Below are 20,580 nucleotides of genomic sequence, written 5' to 3'. Positions count from 1 at the left end.
TAATATATTTTAAAATGCAATTTATTCCTGTGGTAGCAAAGCTGAATTTTCAGCAGCCATTATTCCAGTCTTCAGTGTCACATGATCATAATATTTTTATGGAAACATTGACTTTTTGTAGGATTGTTTAATGAATAGAAAATGTATAATAATAACCCTTTTGCAACCATGTGAAATTCAATACATTCTTGCTGAATAAAAGTATTAATTTCTTTAAAAAAAAAAATAATAAAACCTTTTTAATGGTAGTGTATGTTCTTTAATAAAATGTATTATTTTATAAATTATAAATAATTTTTCTTACCCTATTAGAATTTTCATTCAAATCTAACAATTTTTCATTTATTTATCTATTCCTTAGATAAATAAATGTACTTTCAGAAAATAATTCTTATGCTTTAAGTAAATGTATCTTGTTTTAAGGATGTTTAAATATTTGTACTGGAAAAAGAGACAAAAATACGGGTTAAGAAAATGCTTTATTGCAGTGTGAGCACTGCTGCAGTCAGCTATTGCCACTTTCATATCCATCAAACATACTATGCTCGTCTCAGTGCCACTTCAATTTACAACACGGGTCAGAGACAGGCACAAGAAAAACCACAGATGGTTATAAATATGCTTCTGCTGTGTACCAGAGAGCTGTGAGTTGTGGCGTGACCCGTCAGAGAAGTGGGCGGAGTTCAGCAGCAGTGGCCATCGCTGTCAGACTCTGTTCTGTTCTGGCTGAACAGAGACCGGGCGACAACAGTTCAGACCAGGTCGCCTCACTGGCACAAAAGGTTAATGTACAGTTTTGCAAGTCCGTCTGGCCACAAGCGGGCTGTAGACAGCCGCCCAGAGAGCAGACAAATGCCTGCAATATTAAAACAGAGGGATTATTGCAAGAGTCAACGCTGCCACCTGTCCGAACAGCGGGATACTTGCCCTCCCTTTTCCTCCGTATTGCTTAGGCATGAGGAAATGTGATGTTTTCAGATATCTTCTTTCTTCCTGATGGGTGATGTGAGGAATCCTTCGTAGGATGCTAAATAATCCAAGCTCCCGACGTACAACTCCAAAGCATCTCGGACGGATGAAACATGGACGTATTTGAATTTCGAAACAACTCCTCTGATTCTTCTGCTTAAACAGAGCATCAGGACTCAAAGTTTGTGTGCTGCTGTGTCAGATCCATGCGGAGGGCACTTCACTGAAGAGAGTTTATCAGCTCAGGTCGGATTTGTCTTATTATATGGTGTGTAATATCAGCAGAAGTAGTAGTAAATGTGCTGTTGGGTTGAGGGAGGAGAGAGATTGTGAATTAAGGATTGCTTCACACAGCAGTCACGATGAGCGCACATGTAAATATCTATCTCATTAGGAAAATCATCAGAGAAAATGACAGTAACAATCCAATCATTATTTGGCAAAATGGGAGAGTGCTGCAGTCGGAGCATGTCTGGGCACTCTATTTGCGGATCACCGGGCCCAGCAGAGAAGCCCCTCAGTTGCACATTTGCATTCAGATTTGCGTGGCGTGATGGGATATGAGGCGGTGGGAGGCCCGGGCTCTATTAATAATCCTTCAGCCTTTTCTACAGTCCCGATTATGAACGAAGTGGAGCGGGAGGAGGAGCACGCTCTGATTTAATGCAGAGGTTCGGAAGGATGTCGAGCCACTAGTACTGTCCCTAATCACTTTTTTTCCTATTTGACAGGATAAAGCCGCTAAATCATTCAAGGAGAAAACTGATACTGCTGGGGTCTGAATACAAATTTGGGGTTATTAATTCAGCGACACTAACATTGCATTCAGGAATATTTTACAGCACAATTGTGATGCGGTGAGAATATTAGATTCATTTGAAATTTTAATTTAAATCAAATTTAAAATATGAGCATGCTCCATCCTCATTCAAAATCTCTTTATAATGATTAGAGATGAAAACAAAACAGCCTAAAGGGTGATTTTTTTTCCCCCAAAATACATTTTTAAATCACAAAAAAGAGTTTCTATCCATTTTTATATATACAAATAGGAAATATTTATAATTATTTATAAATTAAAATCTTAAAATCTTTTTTTTGCTTATTTTAAATCTTTTTTGTCTTATTTTAAATCATTTTAAGCAATCTCACGACCTCTTGGAAGAGACCCACTGGAGTAGAGCATGTTTACATAAAAAACATTCCAAAAGCATCACAGTGAAACACAAAAATGTGGCTTACCTAGGCTCTGTCCACCGAGAGATCAATCCCATTAGTCCTTTTTCCATCCCTCCTATGTTTCTCTTGGGTCAAGGAGTGGTGTCACCACGGAGCATGGACCCCCGTGCCCACATGGCATGGCCTGGACCCCCTCCACCCCCGTGGTCCTTGTCCGTCTCAGGTTGGCTCTGTGCTCGTTCTGGTTTAGGGTTGGGTGTCATGGGCGGCTCAGGCTGCTGCACCGACATTGTGCGACGAAGGTGTGTGCGCTTACACAAGAAGTCCGGTTTGGCCGAAAGACCAAATGAGCCCTTTCGAAGCACCATTCGCACTGAAGCGGTCTTCTTGGGCCGGGCTCTGTGACTGAACTGCAAGGAGGAGAGATGTACTGCATAGCCCTCGCTCAGGAACTTTGAATGAGAGGAAGATTGAATGAGAAACCATTTTTTTGCCAGTTATGGAGGAAATTGAATGAAAGACAAGGAAGAATCAAAGTCAATTAACCTGGCACTGATTCTGGTACTTCTTGGAGGGCCGTCCCACTATATATATCTGGTTGGGGCTGAGGCCCAGCATGCTATAGACGGAAATGTCCTTCATGGAGCCGTAGGCACAGTTGATTTTAATGTGACACTGGCAAACATGAGAAAAGGGCAAAGTGTGATAGACGGCCTGAGGATACACTAAGAAAACACCTCAGTTCCTGTGTGACTACTCATGCGTGAGACGGGAAGTGAGCGTGAGAGAACTAGGCCAAGAGATATAGAAGGAATAAAGAAATAAAGGAATAAAGAAAAGTGACTTCCACATGGTAATTCCTACTTTGTGTTATATGATGGTCCCCATCATATATTTCTAATTTATATTTCAAAAGTTTGGTGCCCGTAACATTTTGTGCAAGGAGTCTCTTATGATCAACATGGCCTTAAATTTTGACAATACATTTTAAAATGTAATTTATTCCTGTGATGGCAAAGCTGAATATTCAGTAGCCATTATGCCATTCTTCAGTCACATGATCCATCAGGAATCATTCTAATAGGCTGATTTGATGCTCAAGAATCATTTTTATTATTCTTATTATCATCAATGTTGAAAATGACTTTGATCAATTTAATGTGTTATTGCTGAATAAAAGTATACATTTCTTTTGAAAAAACGAACTGATCCCAAACACAATTAACTGAAAATAAGTGTGAATTTTAAACAATTTCACTGGTTTTAATGGGTGTTTACAATTCTGCCATATTCTCAGATGCTTCTGAAAAGAAAATCTGGCAGTTTAATAAACAATTGAGGTATAAATGACAATATTTCAAAACAAAGCACATTTTCTGAAGAAAACTGTTTTAACTGGTAATTAATCTTAAAGTATATGTCCTCAACTTCACTTTCTTTCATGTTAGTATCCCAAAAGCAAATTCCTCAATCACATCATCCTCCAGAAAGTGACATCATTTTTATTGGGAAGACAAAAGCAAGTTTTGCAATGGAAAGTAATGGATTAGCAATGGATTTGATGAAATCTGTGATGTTTTCTGGTATGGGTTGGTTATTTTTTCAAATCACAAAATCTATATAATATAAAATTGTTAATTAACAATAATCAAATTGACACCCTCATCTTAATCCCTCACTGAGCAATGTTTAAATTCAGCTTGTTACTTCCATCCTGTTAGGCATCCTGTTCATTTTCCACTGTGTACATAATAAGAAGTTATGATTCATACAATTTAAGTGCCTGAGCTTGACTAAAGCATATTTCTGAAAGTCTAGTGTACCCTTTTATAGAAACACTTCATTAAACTACAACACAGCCATATTCATATTTTACAAGTTAAAGAGTTCAAACAAGTCCTGCAGAACAGGAATGACCCATATATGCGTGGACACAGTAGCAGATAGACTTACCTCTTGCACCAGGTTCCTGAGGAAGATGGTTTTCTGGCGAAGTGGGTCGTGCACCAACCCCTCCGAAAAGAAGATCATTCCCTGGGGGAAGTTGTGTTGAGACAGCCAGGACACAACCCTCTGCTTCTGCATGTCTGGACGGCCAGTGATGTAAATGATCAGGTAGCCCAGGTCCTGCCAGTGTCTGCACGCAAAATACCATAATTTACCCTCTGCGCAATCCCATGATTTGCGGACTGATTTCTGGATAGTCATGGCGCCTGGTCCTCCAACGACAGATTGCATTTGACAAAGCATTAAATTTGCCCAAGGACAGTCTGGGAAACAACCCAAGATTGTCCATTTGTGAATCCCAAACCCCATCTGATATCTGGTATCAGCACTTCCCTATCTCTCTATTAAATGAAATCCAATTGTGTTTCACCGGCAGGCCGGTTCTTTTCAATATTGCTATGGCATGAAATGAAAACATCGATTCTCTCTCACACACATTTACACACAAAACCACTCAGTGAATTTGTTACCTGACCACATCCACAGCTCCGGGCCGTACTTTAGGGTCACTGCCCATAATAGAGACGCTAGCGGCAAATGAACCATCGATGCTAAAGACAACACACTCCATCCCCCGTGGCAGCACCGTCAGGAAGGCCTCTGCACTCGTCTGGTCACCCCTGCGAGGAAAGAGTGACATGAGGTGCGAGGAGAACAAAGATGCGGCTCTTGATTAAACTTGAGATCAATTTAACAACGAGAAGTTATTCTCCTTCAGCCCTCAGGTTGAGAGTTTTACAAGTGCCAATTGAATGCTTCTTGGAATCCTCGCAAATTATCCCCGCTGAGACAACCTTGAGATACAGCCCTTTTGGATACATTACAAGTAATCTTCAGAGAATCTTCCCATTGACTTACTTGACAACCATTTTTATGGGGTAGACTCCCACAGCCAGCTTTTTGCTTTTGGGGATGGTGTAGGTCACTCTGCCACTGCTGTTGGTCACCTCGGTGTCTAAGTGCACCCAGCGACCCGACTGCGGCTGGTTCATCACGTACACGTCGACCTAAAAGACAAAACAACAAAGAAACAGACAGTGAGAAGGAGCGAATGAGATTGAGGGAGATTATTGATGCATACTAGAGTTGTCACGACACCAAAATGTCAGACAGATAACACTATTTTGCTATCTAATGTACTCTTTATTTGAGAAGTAAATATTAATATACAATACCGTTCAAAAGTTTGGGGTCATTAAGATGATTGAATACTTTTATTCAGCAAAAGATGCATTACATTGATTAAAAGTAACAGTAGAAACATTTATATTGTTACAAAAGATTTCTTTTTCAAGCAAATGCTGTTCTTTAAAAACTTTAAATTCATTAAAGAATCCTGACCTCAAATCTTTGAATAGTAGTGTAAATATTATGTTTATTAAGTGCAAATATTGTGTCCATATTAATATTGTATAATATGTGATCCTGGACCACAAAACCTGTCATTAGTCGCAAGGGTATATTTGTGGCAATAGCCAACAATACATTATTAAAATTATCGATTTTTCTTTTATGCCAAAAGTCATTAGGATATTAAGTAAAGATCATGTTCCATGGAGATATTTTGTAAATGTCCTACCGTAAATATATCACAAATGTATTATTATTAATAATATGCATTGCTAAGGACTTCATTTGGACAACTTTAAAGTCGATTTTTTTTACACCCTCAGATTCCAGAGTTTCAAATAGTTGTATCTCGGCCAAATATTGTCCTATCCTAACAAACCATACATCACTGGAAAGCTTATTTATTCAGAAAATGGACCCTTATGACTGGTTTTGTGGTCCAGGGTCATATATGCTGTATATAATGTACATAATGTTTACATTAGAACTTCCCTGTAGAAAGAACAATAGAAAGATTGCCAATATATTAATTATTGGCTTAAAAATTTAAATAATTAATACTTTCCATATTGATGGAAATTGTTTACCAATGCAGTCACATTACCACAAGGTGTAAAAATTGGGAGTGGGTAGATACTGTAAAAGATACTAGTAAGGGAGCATGATTTTATATTGACTGACATTTTGGTTGCATACAAATAGCTTGTTTAAATGCATAGTGAGTGATAGTGAACCACTGCTCTCTCACCTTTTCGCCAGTCAGGGTTACCATATCCAGAGGACCGTACATGAAACGACCAACCAGGGTCTGATACCCATCCTCGGTCGCGATGACATCATTGACTCTGTGGTTTCCAGTGACATTCTGCAGACAGAAAGTAAAGATGTTAGTTTGTCTCTGCTTTTGCCACAAGAGATAATTTGCCACAATAAGAGCAAATGACACTGATAATACACCATTGCCATGCACCATTACTGACAGAAGGGGAAAAAAAGAGAAAGGGGCAGTCTCATAAGTATGCAGTACAAAGTCCTTCCAAAAGAGGGTGTCACACTCTAATCCTTCCCTCCTTCAATAAATTTCATTTTAATGATATCGCTGTTCTACACAGATCCCAGTGAAGAAAAAATCCTGCAGCCCCTGCTGAGGCAGCTGCGTTTAAATGTGAAATTAAAGCAAGGAAAACACAGAGCTATGCAAATCCTGAAAATAACTGTCCGCAGTCACCTTCATGCCAGCAGACGAAGCAGACAAACATAGAGAGGAAGATAAACACAAGAAGCTTTTACTCTGCCGCTTTATAGATCAAAGACAAGACTTTGAGACAGCGTCTGAATTCACAAAAGCTTCCCCCTTAAGCCCGACTCAAATGTCCCTAGCTATTATAGTAAAACTAATACTCCATGCATGACAAATCTTCATAGTGATATTTGAATTAGCAAGCCCCACTAAAAAATCTCAGTTTAAGTTAACCTCATGTAAACAAAGTACTGTGACTTTGTTAATATTATGCTATCATGTTAGCATGGCATGAGCCCACACAGAGCTGTACAATCCTGTAAATCATTAGCCCACACAAGCTAATGAGACTGATTGTGCGGATTTGTCATTTAATGAAGCGGTTAAACATTATCCAGCTTGCAGCCATTTGCATATTGATTAAGTCAGTCAATAAATCATCTTGGCATGGGCCTATACATGATTGCCATATGATGGGCGATATGCACACACAGCCAATAAGCAGCATACCGCCAAAAGTGCTGGTGATACACCTGAGTGGGCCTTCAGACACAAGAATGATCCAAAATAGGAGAATGCTGCTATGTAGGATAAGCATGGATTCAGGTTGGTGCCGACTTTATGCCTTGCAGGCCGTTCACTGAGCCAAAATGAAGCCGTATACATACACACATGCACAAGTGGATAAAGACATTCAGGGTCTCACAACAGAATCAGGAGAGTCTTTCGAAAACAACACGACTGCATAGAAACGCCTTTGAAAGGCTAGCATGAGCTCAGATCAAACTCTATTGAGGCCATCAGCGCATTGAGAAGGGCTCAGCGGGCGGAAGAAATAACCACGATTTCAGATCAAGGTCTTGAGTGATCAAAACACCATTCCCTGTGAAAAGAAAAGGTAGCGGTGATAACACACAGAAGTGTTTCTGTGAGCTATACTTAACCTCAGTGAAGGACTGGGAAGAATTGGTCTTTATTATGGCGGGTTCTTTTGAACGCGAGCCTAACACATACCCAAGTAAACCTGCACAGGCAGTAGTTTTCAACAGCACTGTTAGGTAATTGTGTTGATGTGCCTCCGAGCAGTAAATCAAGGTCGGCCGTGATGCTTATTTCCGTAAGGCGCAGATTTTCTGCCCACACACACTGAGCTATTGTGCCGCATTTGAGAAACTCAAAGCATTGGCAAAGAGGGGATATTTTTAGTTCTTCTACAATGTCAGGACTCTGCTACAGTCCACATTTTTACTTGAGTGATATGTGTGTGTGTACGTCTGTCTGCAGACCAGAGTCTGAAATTAGTCAGGGCTCTGGGGGAAAAAATGCCATTAAAAGGGACCAAAAAATGTCACCAATCGAAACAGCTATTGCACCAAATATACAGTGAGACTGACAGTTTACTTTACAATCTGACATTGAGACCAGCCAATTATTTTAAATCAGGCACTGATATTAAAATTATGGCGTATATCGATAAGCTGACCGATTTGACAGATACAATAAAAAAAAAAATGTTTTGCTGATAAGCCAAATAGTACCAATAGTACCACATATTAGCTGCTGAAAATCAATTCCAAGGGTCACATATTTCCTTCTTAATAAAAATCTGCTGCAGATGGATACTTCTATCATACTGACATCTAACTGATGGCTAACCTTACTCAGCAGATTTCATGCACAGAGGTCTACAATTAATCACAACGGACACTTAAAATAAAGAGTAAGCTGAACGTACATCACGTCATCTGCAGGCCTGGGCGAAAGTGCAAAGCTTAATGGTGTTTGGAGGTCTTCCAATGCATGTGAGAGTGTTTTTGTCAGCATGGCCGTGTATGTCCTTACCCTGAGCTTGACGTGTGTGCGTCTGCGTAACCACTTTTCTCTTGGACTTGAAGGGGAGAAGGTGGCCGAGTCAGAGTTGTCTTTCTCTTGGGCTTTCACATAGTCGTAGTGCATCACCTGTCAATCAATCACACAGATATTAGCAACCAATCATTAATGTCATCAAGAGGCTGTTCAACCTCTAAGGGAGATTTAAGGTGAAGTGTGTAATAGCACTTAATACAATACAGATTAATGACTCATAAACTTAAAATATGAGACAGTTGTGCAGTAAAGTAGCTCTAAAAGAACTAATAGTGTCATTATTGAACTCAAGCCAGTTCAGTGTTGGTTCAGTTCAGTTTAATAACTGTTTAAAATGTAAAAGTGAAAAAAGTGAAGTGACATGAAGGCCAAGTAGGGTTACCCATACTCTGAATTTGTCCTCTGCATTAACCCATCAAAGTTAGTGCACACACACATTAGGAGCAGTGAGTAGTGAACACGCACATACACTGCAAACCGTGGAAACACACACCAGGAGCAGTGGGCAGCCATTCACTGCGGTGCCCGGGAAGCGATTGGGGGTTAGGTGCCTTGCTCAACGGTCGTTTCCTGCCGGTACTGAGAATCAAACCATTAGGCCACAACTGCCCAGCATGTGTAGTAATGTGTTAAATCAAACTATGAATCAGCAGTATTGTCCTTTTTTCTTAAGTGACGTATAGTCAAGCTGTAATCCTTTTCCATCCAAGCGTAGATAATAAGAAATGCTATTTTCCTCAAGGATAAACAGCAAAACATTCTTTAAATTCTGCAATTGTACAGGTCTGATTGAATCTGAATGCAGGTATAAAAACTTTGTCATGTTTTTCTGTTTCCTGCAGCAATATAACTTGCTATTATGATAAATATGGCAACAAAAATATGGTATTTCACAAATAAATCACTCAGTGGACTTAGGTGTAGATGAAACGTCTTTGTTGCTGCAACATTTGAGCCATATCAAGATGATCATGTTTACTAGTCTTTCGTATTACTCTTAAGGCTTGAAGATTTGCTGAATGTGAGACGATAGCTGCACTTGAGGACATAAATCTCAAAATGATGTCAATCTTTGAAGTTGTTTATATTGTAAGCAGACTGTCAGTGAATGTGCTAACTGAATACAAGTGACCCATCATAAGACAAGATCCAAGTGATCATTTTTCTGTTCAAACTGACGTGACAGTCACAGCCAATTAGAATATTTGATTGTTTACTATACAGATGTGGAGCAGGTGGTTGGAAAAAATAGATTTGAGTGATGCTGCAGAAATAGAAATCACATAATGTCTGTTTAAGACAATCTGTCAGTCTCACGTCAATGTTTTTATTGTTAACTAAATATAAAACCTTTTTTTTTCTCTAACTGAAATTACGCTGAAATAAAATAAAATGTAAATATTAGACAAAAAATTTGATTAAACTTGGAATTGTTGCCTTGCCAATTAACTGAAAATAATTGTTAGTACTAAAACTGAAATAAAAATAAAGCTAAATAGAAATATATATTTAAAAACATAAAATTGACAAAAGCACATAACAAAATTACCGATATTAAAACGAAAACTAAAAAACATAAAAATAAAAAGTTAATTAAAAATATGAATAAATACTATAATAGTTTATATAATAGTAAAATAACATTGTGTCATGTCACTTGAAGTGACCATAATACACAGAAACCCCTAGTTTCTCATACTACTGACCCATGTTCAAATTTCTGAATGACTCTACACATTTCAGCGAGATTCCATCCATTCACATGACATTTCGAAATGTATAAGTGGTGTGTAATGACTTGATCATGCCATAATTGTGTCTACAATGATAGCTTTCCATTTAGCAGGCCCTGAGGAACGCATAATACGCTAAGGAGAGTTAACAAACAGATTAGACTAAATACATAAAACATGAAACCAAAGCACAAAATTTGCACATAGATAACAACACTATCTGGCGTGTGACACCTAAACCGTACACTGCAGCTGAAACTCTTGTCAGCTCTATCTCCCTTTCATGCAGGCAAAGACAATTATGAAGGAACGGCATTCAGAAAGATAGATTGGTCTATGATTTGCCTGAATTGACTGCTTCCTCCCCACCTGTGCCGAGACATCTTCTTAAGAATGAATATAATAAGAGGTTCAATTTGCATTTGACACTCTTAAGTGAAGCCCGCGTACATCTGCATTGAGAAGTACATCAGTGATTTGATCTTCAAAAGTCTCTGAAAGTGAAGGATGTGCCACATTTATTTGTCTCTCAGCCAGAGGTACGGCTGATATGAATAAAAAAGGCATATTAGAATAGGATACAGCCCTTCGGATGAATCTAAATTTCCAGCACAAAAGACCAAGAGGAAGTAAGGGGATGAGTTGGGAACATATCAAAAAGAGCAGGCAAAGATACTCATTTGATAGAGGACATTGTAAGAACAGGGTTTCTAAAATCTTTCTTCCTGCAGTCTTGTGATGTTGTAAAACTTTGATTTCTCTGGCATGGGGAGAGCAATAGTCAGGGAGTTTGAAGTGTAATTTACATTTATTTGACCTTAACCCTCATCCTTCCCTCGCACATTGTAACAAATCCTTCCCTTGCGGGTCAAAATTACCCTAAGCCCTATTATACTTATTTTATTTTATTCTTATATTTTTTTTATTTTACTTACCTTTAAATTACTAGATTTTATCAATAAATAATAAATCAATTGCAATTTAAGCACATTCTTCACATTCTTTCAACTTAAATTCAAAATAACTCACAATATCATGCATAACCCTTTTAATTCAGTTCAAAATATCTTACATTGGGTGTCTTTGCCAACCTCTTGTTGAAAAAAATATAATATAACATGATATTTCATGACTTCTGCCACTAGATGGCCTTATAGCAGTTCCGCTGGGTCCTAGAGTAATTTCTCTTCAGTATACATTCAGATACGGATGTATCTGATCCAGTCAATCTTTTTGTGCATTCGTGGTTCAAGTGTGACAAAAGTCCTAGGGTCTTGGACCACTCCAATGAATTCAATTTTTTATTTTAAAAAAATATGACCCGAGGGAAGGATGAGGGTTTTAATGATGCATAATAATCACAAAAAAAATACAGTTTTACAAAATCTGAGTGGGGCTTGGCTGTGAATTGCTCTGAATGTACCTGTCGCAGAAGGAAGGCGACCACATCGGTGGATTCCCAGTAGGAAGCGTGGAACAGGTGAGGCAGAGCCACTGTGGGAAACGCCGTCAAAACATCCGGGCAGTATAGAGCATAATCCAACCGCTTAGTCCCCCACCATGTGCTGGAGACTATCACACACACACACACACACACACACACACACACACACACACACACACCACACACACACACACACACACACACACACACACACACACACACACACACACACACACACACACACACACACACACACACACACACACACACACACACACACACACACACACACACACACACACACACACACACACACACACACACACACACACACACACACACACACACACACACAAATACAGTTTATTTCAAAAGTTTGGGGTCAGTATGGCTTATTTATTGTTTCCCCACTTTTAAGACCATTTTTATAAATAATACTAAACATTATACCACCATTATATAATTTTTGTTAGCGACAAATAGATTGTGTAATAATAAAGCGGTGTCAAAAAACAGCCATGTTTTGGACTAATAACTGCCATTATGTCCTTTCTCTGCAGCTGAGATATGATCAACTTGAACAGAGTTAAATACACTGCAGCAGGTCTTTTGGCAGCACAGCAAGCTCTTAACACTGCATTGCTTGGCTGGAGAGCAAAAAGCATCTCTAATTATGAGGTTTGTGCTGTACGGAGTAAAGAGCAGGTCTGACGAAAGACCAAAGAGCTTTAGATAAACTTAGCGAGAGTTTAATTTTGTGCCCAAAGCTCGCCCACCCGCTGCCCACTCACTGTTGGCGATGGTGCTGCTCAGCCTGCTTTCCCCACAGCCTGATAACTGGCTGTCCATGCTGGTCAAACTGGACCTGCGGACCTCAACGCCCACCCGCCCACCTGTGCTGTGTTCTGTCTGGGGAGAGGAGGAGTGCGAAGCGCCCACCGGAACCGCACTACCGGGAAGGAACACGTCAGGGTAGCTGTGGATATCATTGACTGGAGGGAAAACAGATAATGATGGTGAAAGTTAGAAATGTATACAGAGTAGGGTTGGAACGAAATTGTGGCTTAGGTACAATATCAGCCTCTGGTACTAATATCAAATCAATACCTTAGGCTGCAGAACAAACTATCTTGGGTGACTGATGGAGTGAAACGAAATGAAACAAAGCTGCAATAATACCACACTTCTACACATGTTACTTTTTCATATACTGTATATCCTAACACACACACACACTCAAATGCATACATTATACATTAGGGCAGAATGATTCAGCTGGGCAATCGTTTTTAGAAATTAATTTTAATTTAATGGAAAGACTCTAAATATGAACTGAATATGAATGTGTGTTCGCATGTGTGTGAGAGAAAGACAGAAAGAAAGAGACCTGGATTGATTAAAGACAACACAACATCATGACCCCAGAAGAGCCTGTTTAAATTGAATTTATAAAACCCTCAGCCACTGCACAACCAAACAACAAAAGCCTCCCTTTCACTCTCGATATAACTCATCACAATGTCAAACTATGTTTGTGCAATGCTTCCTTAATGCTTCCTGACAGAGATCAAGCGCTCTCCTTTTCTCCCTCTTTGAGAATACAGAATGACATGCAGGCAGAAATTCTTTAAGTGACCGTCCTAGCTAATCTGTCCCTTTATATGCACACATGCACACATGGCCTGTTATTCCTGTTATTTCTGACTGGGGCAAATTGAATCTGTTTTCATTAGTCCAGCAGCCTGTGCAGAAAACATCCCATTAGGCTGGCCCACATTATTGGCGCAACCACACGCATGTGTGAGTGTGAATATGTGCGTGTGACCTTGGCAGCTGTGTGCCACTGACCACTACAGGTGGTAAAGTGCACCTCTACTCTGTCATTCTAACAATTGGCTTCTCTCTCATTTGCCATTGCCATTGGCTCACAAATGGCCAGGACTTCAATAATGATGAAAGTCACTGAAATGTGGGGGGTGGGGATGGCTGGATGGCTGGATGGCTGGATGTCAGGAGCATAGGAACAATCCGAAAAAGTGAGGGGAGGACACATATCTACATATCTAACAATATAGATTAAAAATCATTTTCACAAGTATGACATGGTTGTAAATGCCTAGTTGCCACGGATACACTTATATAGAACATTTTAAAACAAACCTTGATACAAATGTAGCAACAAAACTCTGCCTAATACACTGTAGTGATAACTGTAATGAAAAAAAATACATACAAAAATAGAAAATACTATATACTATATATATATATATATATATAGGGGTCAGGAAAAGGGGAATCAGAGGGCTGGAAGATGAGCAGGATGGAGGGCTGATGGACAGGGAGCACAATCCTGAGGCTGTGTGTGAATTCTAAACAGGGGCAGCCCTATCAGTGTTGGTCATCAAAACGAGCTCCTGCAATTTTATTGCTTTCCAGTCATAGTGAAATCTCTGAGAGCTGGGCTAAGGCGTGTTCAGAATGTGCTTATGCCGCTCCAACCGTAGCCACAAATCTGCAAAAAGCTGCAGAGAGCGGAGCGTTCTTCTCTCCTATCTGGGTACGTTTTTGCAGAGTTAACCCCCGCAGAATCTCAGTTTGACCTTTTCCGTGGAGTTTTTGCCGGGCACAGGACGCATGGCTACGCTGCTTAATTTCTCATGTCACTAAAGGCCCCAGAGCCAGACATAGAATACAAATTCACAGGAGCTCTCGCTTCAGAAAGCGTGGACTGGAATAAGACAGCAACATTACACCAATCCTGGATGAATAAAGGAAAGAAGACTGCTCTTTATGCAGACACGAGAAGCGGAGAGGGAGACTGATCACATTTTCGATACAGAGTTCATTAGCGTTACCAAAGCCATCATCTATTTTATGTGAGCGATGGGCTTTTTGCAACAATGCTGCTCAGTCTTACCAAGATGAAGCATATAAATGCTAGCAAACATATTCTGTTGTGATCACGACACTGACGAAAACATTTGTCTAAGAGATTAGTTTGACAAATGAAACAAACACTTGACGGGTACAGCAAGAGTGCACAGATGCAGTGCTAATACATTAAAGAGGATAACCGAAAACATATAATTAAATAGCCACTTCCTAAGTTCATGAGACATCCATTCAATTATAATTGACAAGTGAGACATTGAAGGTGAAATCGAGGCTGTGACAGTGACAGTGCTCCAGGATGTGACCAAAATGGTTGCAAATGCAAAACAAAATTTACATGTTATTCAAAATTATAGGTACAATTTATTACCACCAATGTGTGATCAGATGTCACTTGGTCATCCTTAGACAGCATGTATACCAACGGTTCCAAGTGAATCACAATGTTGAAAAATGCTTAAAAAAATGTTTCAGTATGTCATTGTCGTGTAAACGTAACCTTAGTGAACATAAGAAACTTCTTTCAAAAACAAAAATATTTTACAGACCTCAAACTTTTGAACAGTAGTGTATGTGTTCCCTTTCAGTCGGTCACGTTCGACGTACGTCGGAACTGACCGACGAATTGGGATCTGATCTCAGAGACCAATCTACTTCGAGTGTATTAAAAACGAGCCAATGGAGATTGGCATGCGATCCACGCATTCCACGCACCGCCCCGCAGCGCGGGTATAAATAAGGAAGTGGAATGCTTGATCATTGCCTTTTTTTTCGGAGCCGAACAGCGACATTGCTGTGTCTACGAAGAGTGTTATTCGAGTCTCGTGAGAAGGATTGCTGTTCCAGTGCGGGTGTGACGGCGCTTTTCAGCGGGTGGCCGCTTCAGAGGAGATAAAGAGCTGGTGTTGTTGGTTGGCTGGGCGTTTCCATTTCTGAGTGCTCACGCAGGCTTGCACTATCTGAACTGCGTGAGCCGCGGTCATCTCCCTGAGTGCTTCAGCACTGAAAGAGCGGTTTTCCTTTTCTAAAAGAGCAACACGGTTTGACCCTGCGTCTTTTTCAAGATGTCATTCAAACCGTGTGTTTCTGGATGCGGTTGTTTCCTGTCCTCATTTGACGGCCACGATCTCTCTCACATATAAACATGTGTGATTGCGTTCGTGGGTGATCCATGCTCTCTCAGGAGAGCATGGTCACGTCGGCGCGTTGTTCGTCTCACCTTTCTCGTAAGGGCTCGAGCGTTCAGCGCGCCGTGTGCCGTCGAGCGCCGGCTGACAGCGGGGGTTGCCACGGCAACCCAGCGCGTCACTCGGCACTCTCTAGATGCGCGGTCCAGACTATGAAACCTCAAATGGGGTTGAGTCCCTTTCCTTATTCCCTGATCTAGTTTCTTTTCTGGTGCATCAGAAAAGGACTACTTTAGTTAATAAGCTTTGGTGGACCTGAGGATTACAGTGGGGCATCCCCACCGGGTACATCTCTTCGGGCCCCCACTCCTCTATCGCATCATGAGCATGCCAAGACTTTGTTCGTGGGTGGTTCATGTTCTCTCATGAGAACATGACCACGTCGGTGCGGTGTTCGCCTTTTCATAGGGCTTGAGCGTTCAGCGCACCGTGTGCCGTCGAGTTTGACGGCCACGTTCACTGTTTCACATGCCTGCTGGTAGCTTACAGATGGGATTGCTGGTCCTTTTAAAACAAGGAGACCTAATGTTTCATTTGTGGCTCTGGCAGAGGACAGATGTCAATTGCTGCATCGGAGAGAGGGCTGTTATGCACTGGAAATGATGATGCTGAGTTTCCCACTATAATGGTGTGTGCTTTTGCTGAATCAGATTCAGAGTTGGCAGCCATGCTTTCCCGGGTGGCTGAGGCGTAGTGCAACGCTTAAATCGCCTTGCCTACCCCCGTGCCTTTTTTCCCGGATGGGCATTGGAAAAATGAGCAGTATGGAACTATTTGGTGTCAAAATATGGAACACCAAAAGGGCCAAAATCTGTATAAATTTTTCCCTCTCACTACCCTCTGTCCTGCATGTACGAGGGTAGTCCCGACCCAGGGGTTATGCAGGAACTGCGTGCGGTGGTGGATCTCGCTCTCTGGGCGACGGAAGTCACTGCACGCTCCCTGGGTCAGGCGATGTCCACACTAGTGGTCCAGGAACCTGGGGCTAAACCTGGCAGATATGCGTGAGTCCGACTAAGTTCGGTTCCTTAACGCCCCTGTCTGTCAGGCTGGCCTCTTCGGCGACGCCGTCGAGTACTTTGCCCAGCAGTTCTCGATGGCCTAGAAGCAGACAGAGGTGGTTTAAAAAAAAAAAAAAATTCCTAATTCGCAGCACCTCTGCCTGCTTGTCGCCGAGGGCGCCCCCCCTGTGTCCGCCTCTGCCCCTGCGAAACCCAGGCAGCAGCCTCCATCTGGGAGGCAGGGTGTCGGACGTAAGGGAGGCGCCCAACCCACTCAGGGCTTGCTAGTCTACAAGCAAGCGTAAGGGCAAGCGGCCCTGAGATGGGCAGCCCAGGGAGAACAGGAGCTGCTCCGAGGGAGTTGGTGTCCGCACCCCTCCCTCAACCCCCCGGAGGAGGACCGGGGGCCCTGACTGGTGTCAATACTCTGCCGCTGGCTCTCCGGAGTCCAGCGGTACCCACATTTTCAGAGCAGTTTCCTCTCTCCCTGGGCCCCAAGAGGGCCAGGTTGGCAGTGTGCGACGCCCCCGGGCCTTGTCACTTCTTTCCTCCCCTCCCTTCGCCAGGGGGCAGCAGTGTGGGCACCAAGAACGCCCCCGGGCCTTCTCACCCACACTCTGCCCCACCCTGGAATACTCAGACAACACTCAGGGCTGCCTCCGGGCCTCCCGAGTCGGGTCTGTCTATTCCGCCTCGCTGCCCCACCCCGGGTACGTCTGTGGTGCCGTTGGTCCCGCTTGTGCGGTCTCTGGGCTTCGGCCCCCAGGCCGTCTCGCTGGCTCATCCGTACCAACAGACTCGGCTACGCGATTCAGTTCGCTCACCGGCCTCACAAGTACAAGGGCATCCTCTTCACCTCCGTGCGAAGCAGCGATGCTCAGGTCTTGCGGTCAGAGATCGATGTCCTACTGGCGAAGGATGCGGTCGAGCCGGTTCCTCCAGCCGATATGAAGGCGGGGTTCTATAGCCCCTACTTCATTGTACCCAAGAAAGGGGGTGGGTTACGGCCAATCTTGGACCTGCGTATCCTGAATCGGGCCCTGCACAAGCTCCCGTTCCGGATGATAACGCAGAAATGCATCTTCGAATGCATCCGTCCCCAAGATTGGTTCGCAGCGATCGACCTGAAGGATGCGTACTTTCATGTCTCTATCCTTCCTCGACACAGACGTTCCTACGTTTTGCGTTCGAGGGGAAGGCATATCAGTACAAAGTCCTGCCCTTCGGGCTGTCCCTGTCACCTCGCGTCTTCACGAAAGTCGCAGAGGCAGCCATTGTTCCGCTCAGAGAACGCGGCGTTCGTATCCTCAACTATCTCGACGACTGGCTCATACTCGCCCAGTCTCGGGAGCAGTTGTGCGAACACAGGGACATGGTGCTCAGTCACCTCAGCCTGTTGGGCCTTCGGGTCAACCGAGAGAAGAGCAAACTCTGTCCCACGCAGAGGAGCTCTTATCTCGGTATGGAGCTGGATTCGGTCAGCCAGACTGCGCGCCTCACGGAAGAGCGGGTCCGGTCGGTGTTGAACTGCTTGAATTCGTTCAAGAACAGGACAGCGGTCCCACTGAAATTTTTTCAGAGGCTCCTGGGGCATATGGCATCTGCAGCCGCGGTAACGCCGCTCGGATTGCTTCATATGAGACCGCTTCAACACTGGCTCCATGGCCGAGTCCCGAGGTGGGCGTGGCAGAGCGGCCAGTACCGGGTCCCAGTGACTCCTTACTGCCGCCAAACTTTCAGCCCATGGTCCGACGTCCGAGGCCGGGGTGCCCTTAGAACAAGTGTCCAGGCATGCTGTGCTCTTCACGGATGCCTCCTCCACGGGCTGGGGGGCCACATAAAACGGGCATGCAGTTTCAGGTCTGTGGACGGGACCTCAATTGCATTGGCATATCAATTGCCTCGAGTTGTTAGCGGTACACTTGGCACTGCGCCGCCTCAAGGGGCCGCTACGTGGCAAGCATGTACTGGTCCGTACGGACAGCACTGCGGCCGTTGCGTACATCAACCGTCAGGGTGGTCTACGCTCCCGTTGCATGTTCCAACTCGCCCGCCACCTCCTCCTTTGGAGTCAGAAGCATCTGAGGTCGCTTCGTGCCATTCACATCCCAGGTGCGCTGAACCAGACAGCCGACGAGCTCTCTCGCCAGTCGACACCTCCGGGGGAGTGGCGACTCCATCCCCAGGCGGTCCAGCTGATATGGGACCTCTTCGGAGCCGCACAGGTAGACCTGTTTGCCTCTCCGGACTCGACCCATTGCCAGTGGTACTATTCCCTGACCGGGGGCACCCTCGGCACGGATGCACTGGCGCACAGCTGGCCCCGGGACCTGCGCAAATATGCGTTTCCCCCAGTGAGCCTTCTTGCACAGACCCTGTGCAAGGTCAGGGAGGACGAGGAGCAGGTCTTGTTAGTTGCGCCCTACTGGCCCAACCGGACCTGGTTCCCAGAACTAACTAATTCTCCTCGCGACAGCCCCTCCTTGGCCGATCCCCCTGAGGAGGGACCTTCTTTCTCAGGGACGGGGCACTCTATGGCACCTGCGTCCAGACCTCTGGAAACTCCATGTCTGGTCCCTGGACGGGACGCGGAGGTTCTAGGTGGTCTACCACAGGCAGTGGTGGACACCATCTCTTCTGCTAGAGCCCCCTCTACGAGGCGCCTCTACGCTTTGAAGTGGAACCTGTTCGTTGAATGGTGTTCTTCCCACCGGGAAGACCCCCGAAGGTGTTCGGTTAGTGTCGTGCTTTCTTTCCTGCAAGATGGGCTGGAGCGAAGGCTGTCTCCCTCCACCCTCAAAGTGTACGTCGCAGCAATAGCGGCGTATCACGACGCAGTCGAAGGTAAGTCCGTAGGAAAGCACGACTTAATCGTCAGGTTCCTCAGAGGTGCGAGGAGGCTAAATCCTCCTCGTCCAAACTCGTTACCCTCTTGGGACTTAGCTCTTGTGCTCAGAGCACTTCAGAGCCCTCCCTTTGAGCCTTTGCAGTCTGTGGAGCTTAAAATCCTGTCAATGAAGACAGTGCTTCTGACGGCATTGGCCTCCATCAAGAGGGTAGGGGACCTGCATGCACTTTCGGTCAATGAATCGTGCCTAGAATTCGGGCCGGCCAACTCTCACGTTGTCCTGAGACCCCGGCCTGGATACGTGCCCAAGGTTCCTACCACTCCCTTCCGGGACCAGGTAGTGAACCTGCAAGCGCTGCCTTCGGAGGAGGCAGACCCAGCCCAGGCTTTATGTCCCGTCCGCGCTCTCCACGCTTACGTCGACCGGACTCAAAGCTTTCGGACCTCAGAGCAACTCTTCGTCTGTTACGGAGCCCAGCAGAAGGGAAAGGCTGTCTCCAAGCAGAGGTTGGCCCACTGGATAGTGGATGCTATCGTCTTGGCTTACCAGTCCCAAGACGTGCCTTGCCCGTTCGGGTTGCGAGCACACTCAACAAGGAGTGTTGCTTCTTCCTGGGTGCTGGCTCAAGGCGCCTCGCTGACAGATATATGTAGAGCTGCGGGCTGGGCGACACCTAACACGTTCGCTAGATTCTATAGCCTCCGTGTAGAGCCGGTATCTTCCCGCATCCTCGCCCCCAGTGGCCAGTAGCGCTAAGTGCCCGTTCTAAGTGTCGGCTTGCAACGCCACTCCCGCCCTCTGGGCCGGATACGTGCGTCTATTTTTCTCCAGTTGTGTTCCCCGGAAACGGCTAACCCTGTCGA

At 44.0% G+C, this 20,580-nt stretch overlaps 1 protein-coding gene across 1 annotated transcript in view; it reads right to left on the bottom strand.

Moving 5' to 3' along the window:
• Nucleotides 1–461: 461 nt before the first annotated feature.
• pitpnm3 (PITPNM family member 3) overlaps nt 462–20,580 on the bottom strand; it is a 99,359-nt gene continuing 79,240 nt past the window's right edge. Inside the window, exons 11-20 of the mRNA XM_079824221.1 lie at nt 12,580–12,780; nt 11,768–11,916; nt 8,588–8,704; nt 6,254–6,370; nt 5,014–5,162; nt 4,626–4,775; nt 4,102–4,285; nt 2,695–2,823; nt 2,212–2,600; nt 462–1,271 (exon numbers count right to left, since the gene is read on the bottom strand). Coding sequence (XP_079680347.1) covers nt 2,280–2,600; nt 2,695–2,823; nt 4,102–4,285; nt 4,626–4,775; nt 5,014–5,162; nt 6,254–6,370; nt 8,588–8,704; nt 11,768–11,916; nt 12,580–12,780 — 1,517 coding nt within the window. The 3' untranslated portion in view covers nt 462–1,271; nt 2,212–2,279. The remainder of the gene's footprint in view (nt 1,272–2,211; nt 2,601–2,694; nt 2,824–4,101; nt 4,286–4,625; nt 4,776–5,013; nt 5,163–6,253; nt 6,371–8,587; nt 8,705–11,767; nt 11,917–12,579; nt 12,781–20,580) is intronic.

This window comes from Gobio gobio (genome assembly GCF_949357685.1).
Source record: "Gobio gobio genome assembly, chromosome: 8".
NCBI lineage: Eukaryota > Metazoa > Chordata > Actinopteri > Cypriniformes > Gobionidae > Gobio > Gobio gobio.
This window is presented reverse-complemented; position numbering and strand designations above follow the sequence as displayed.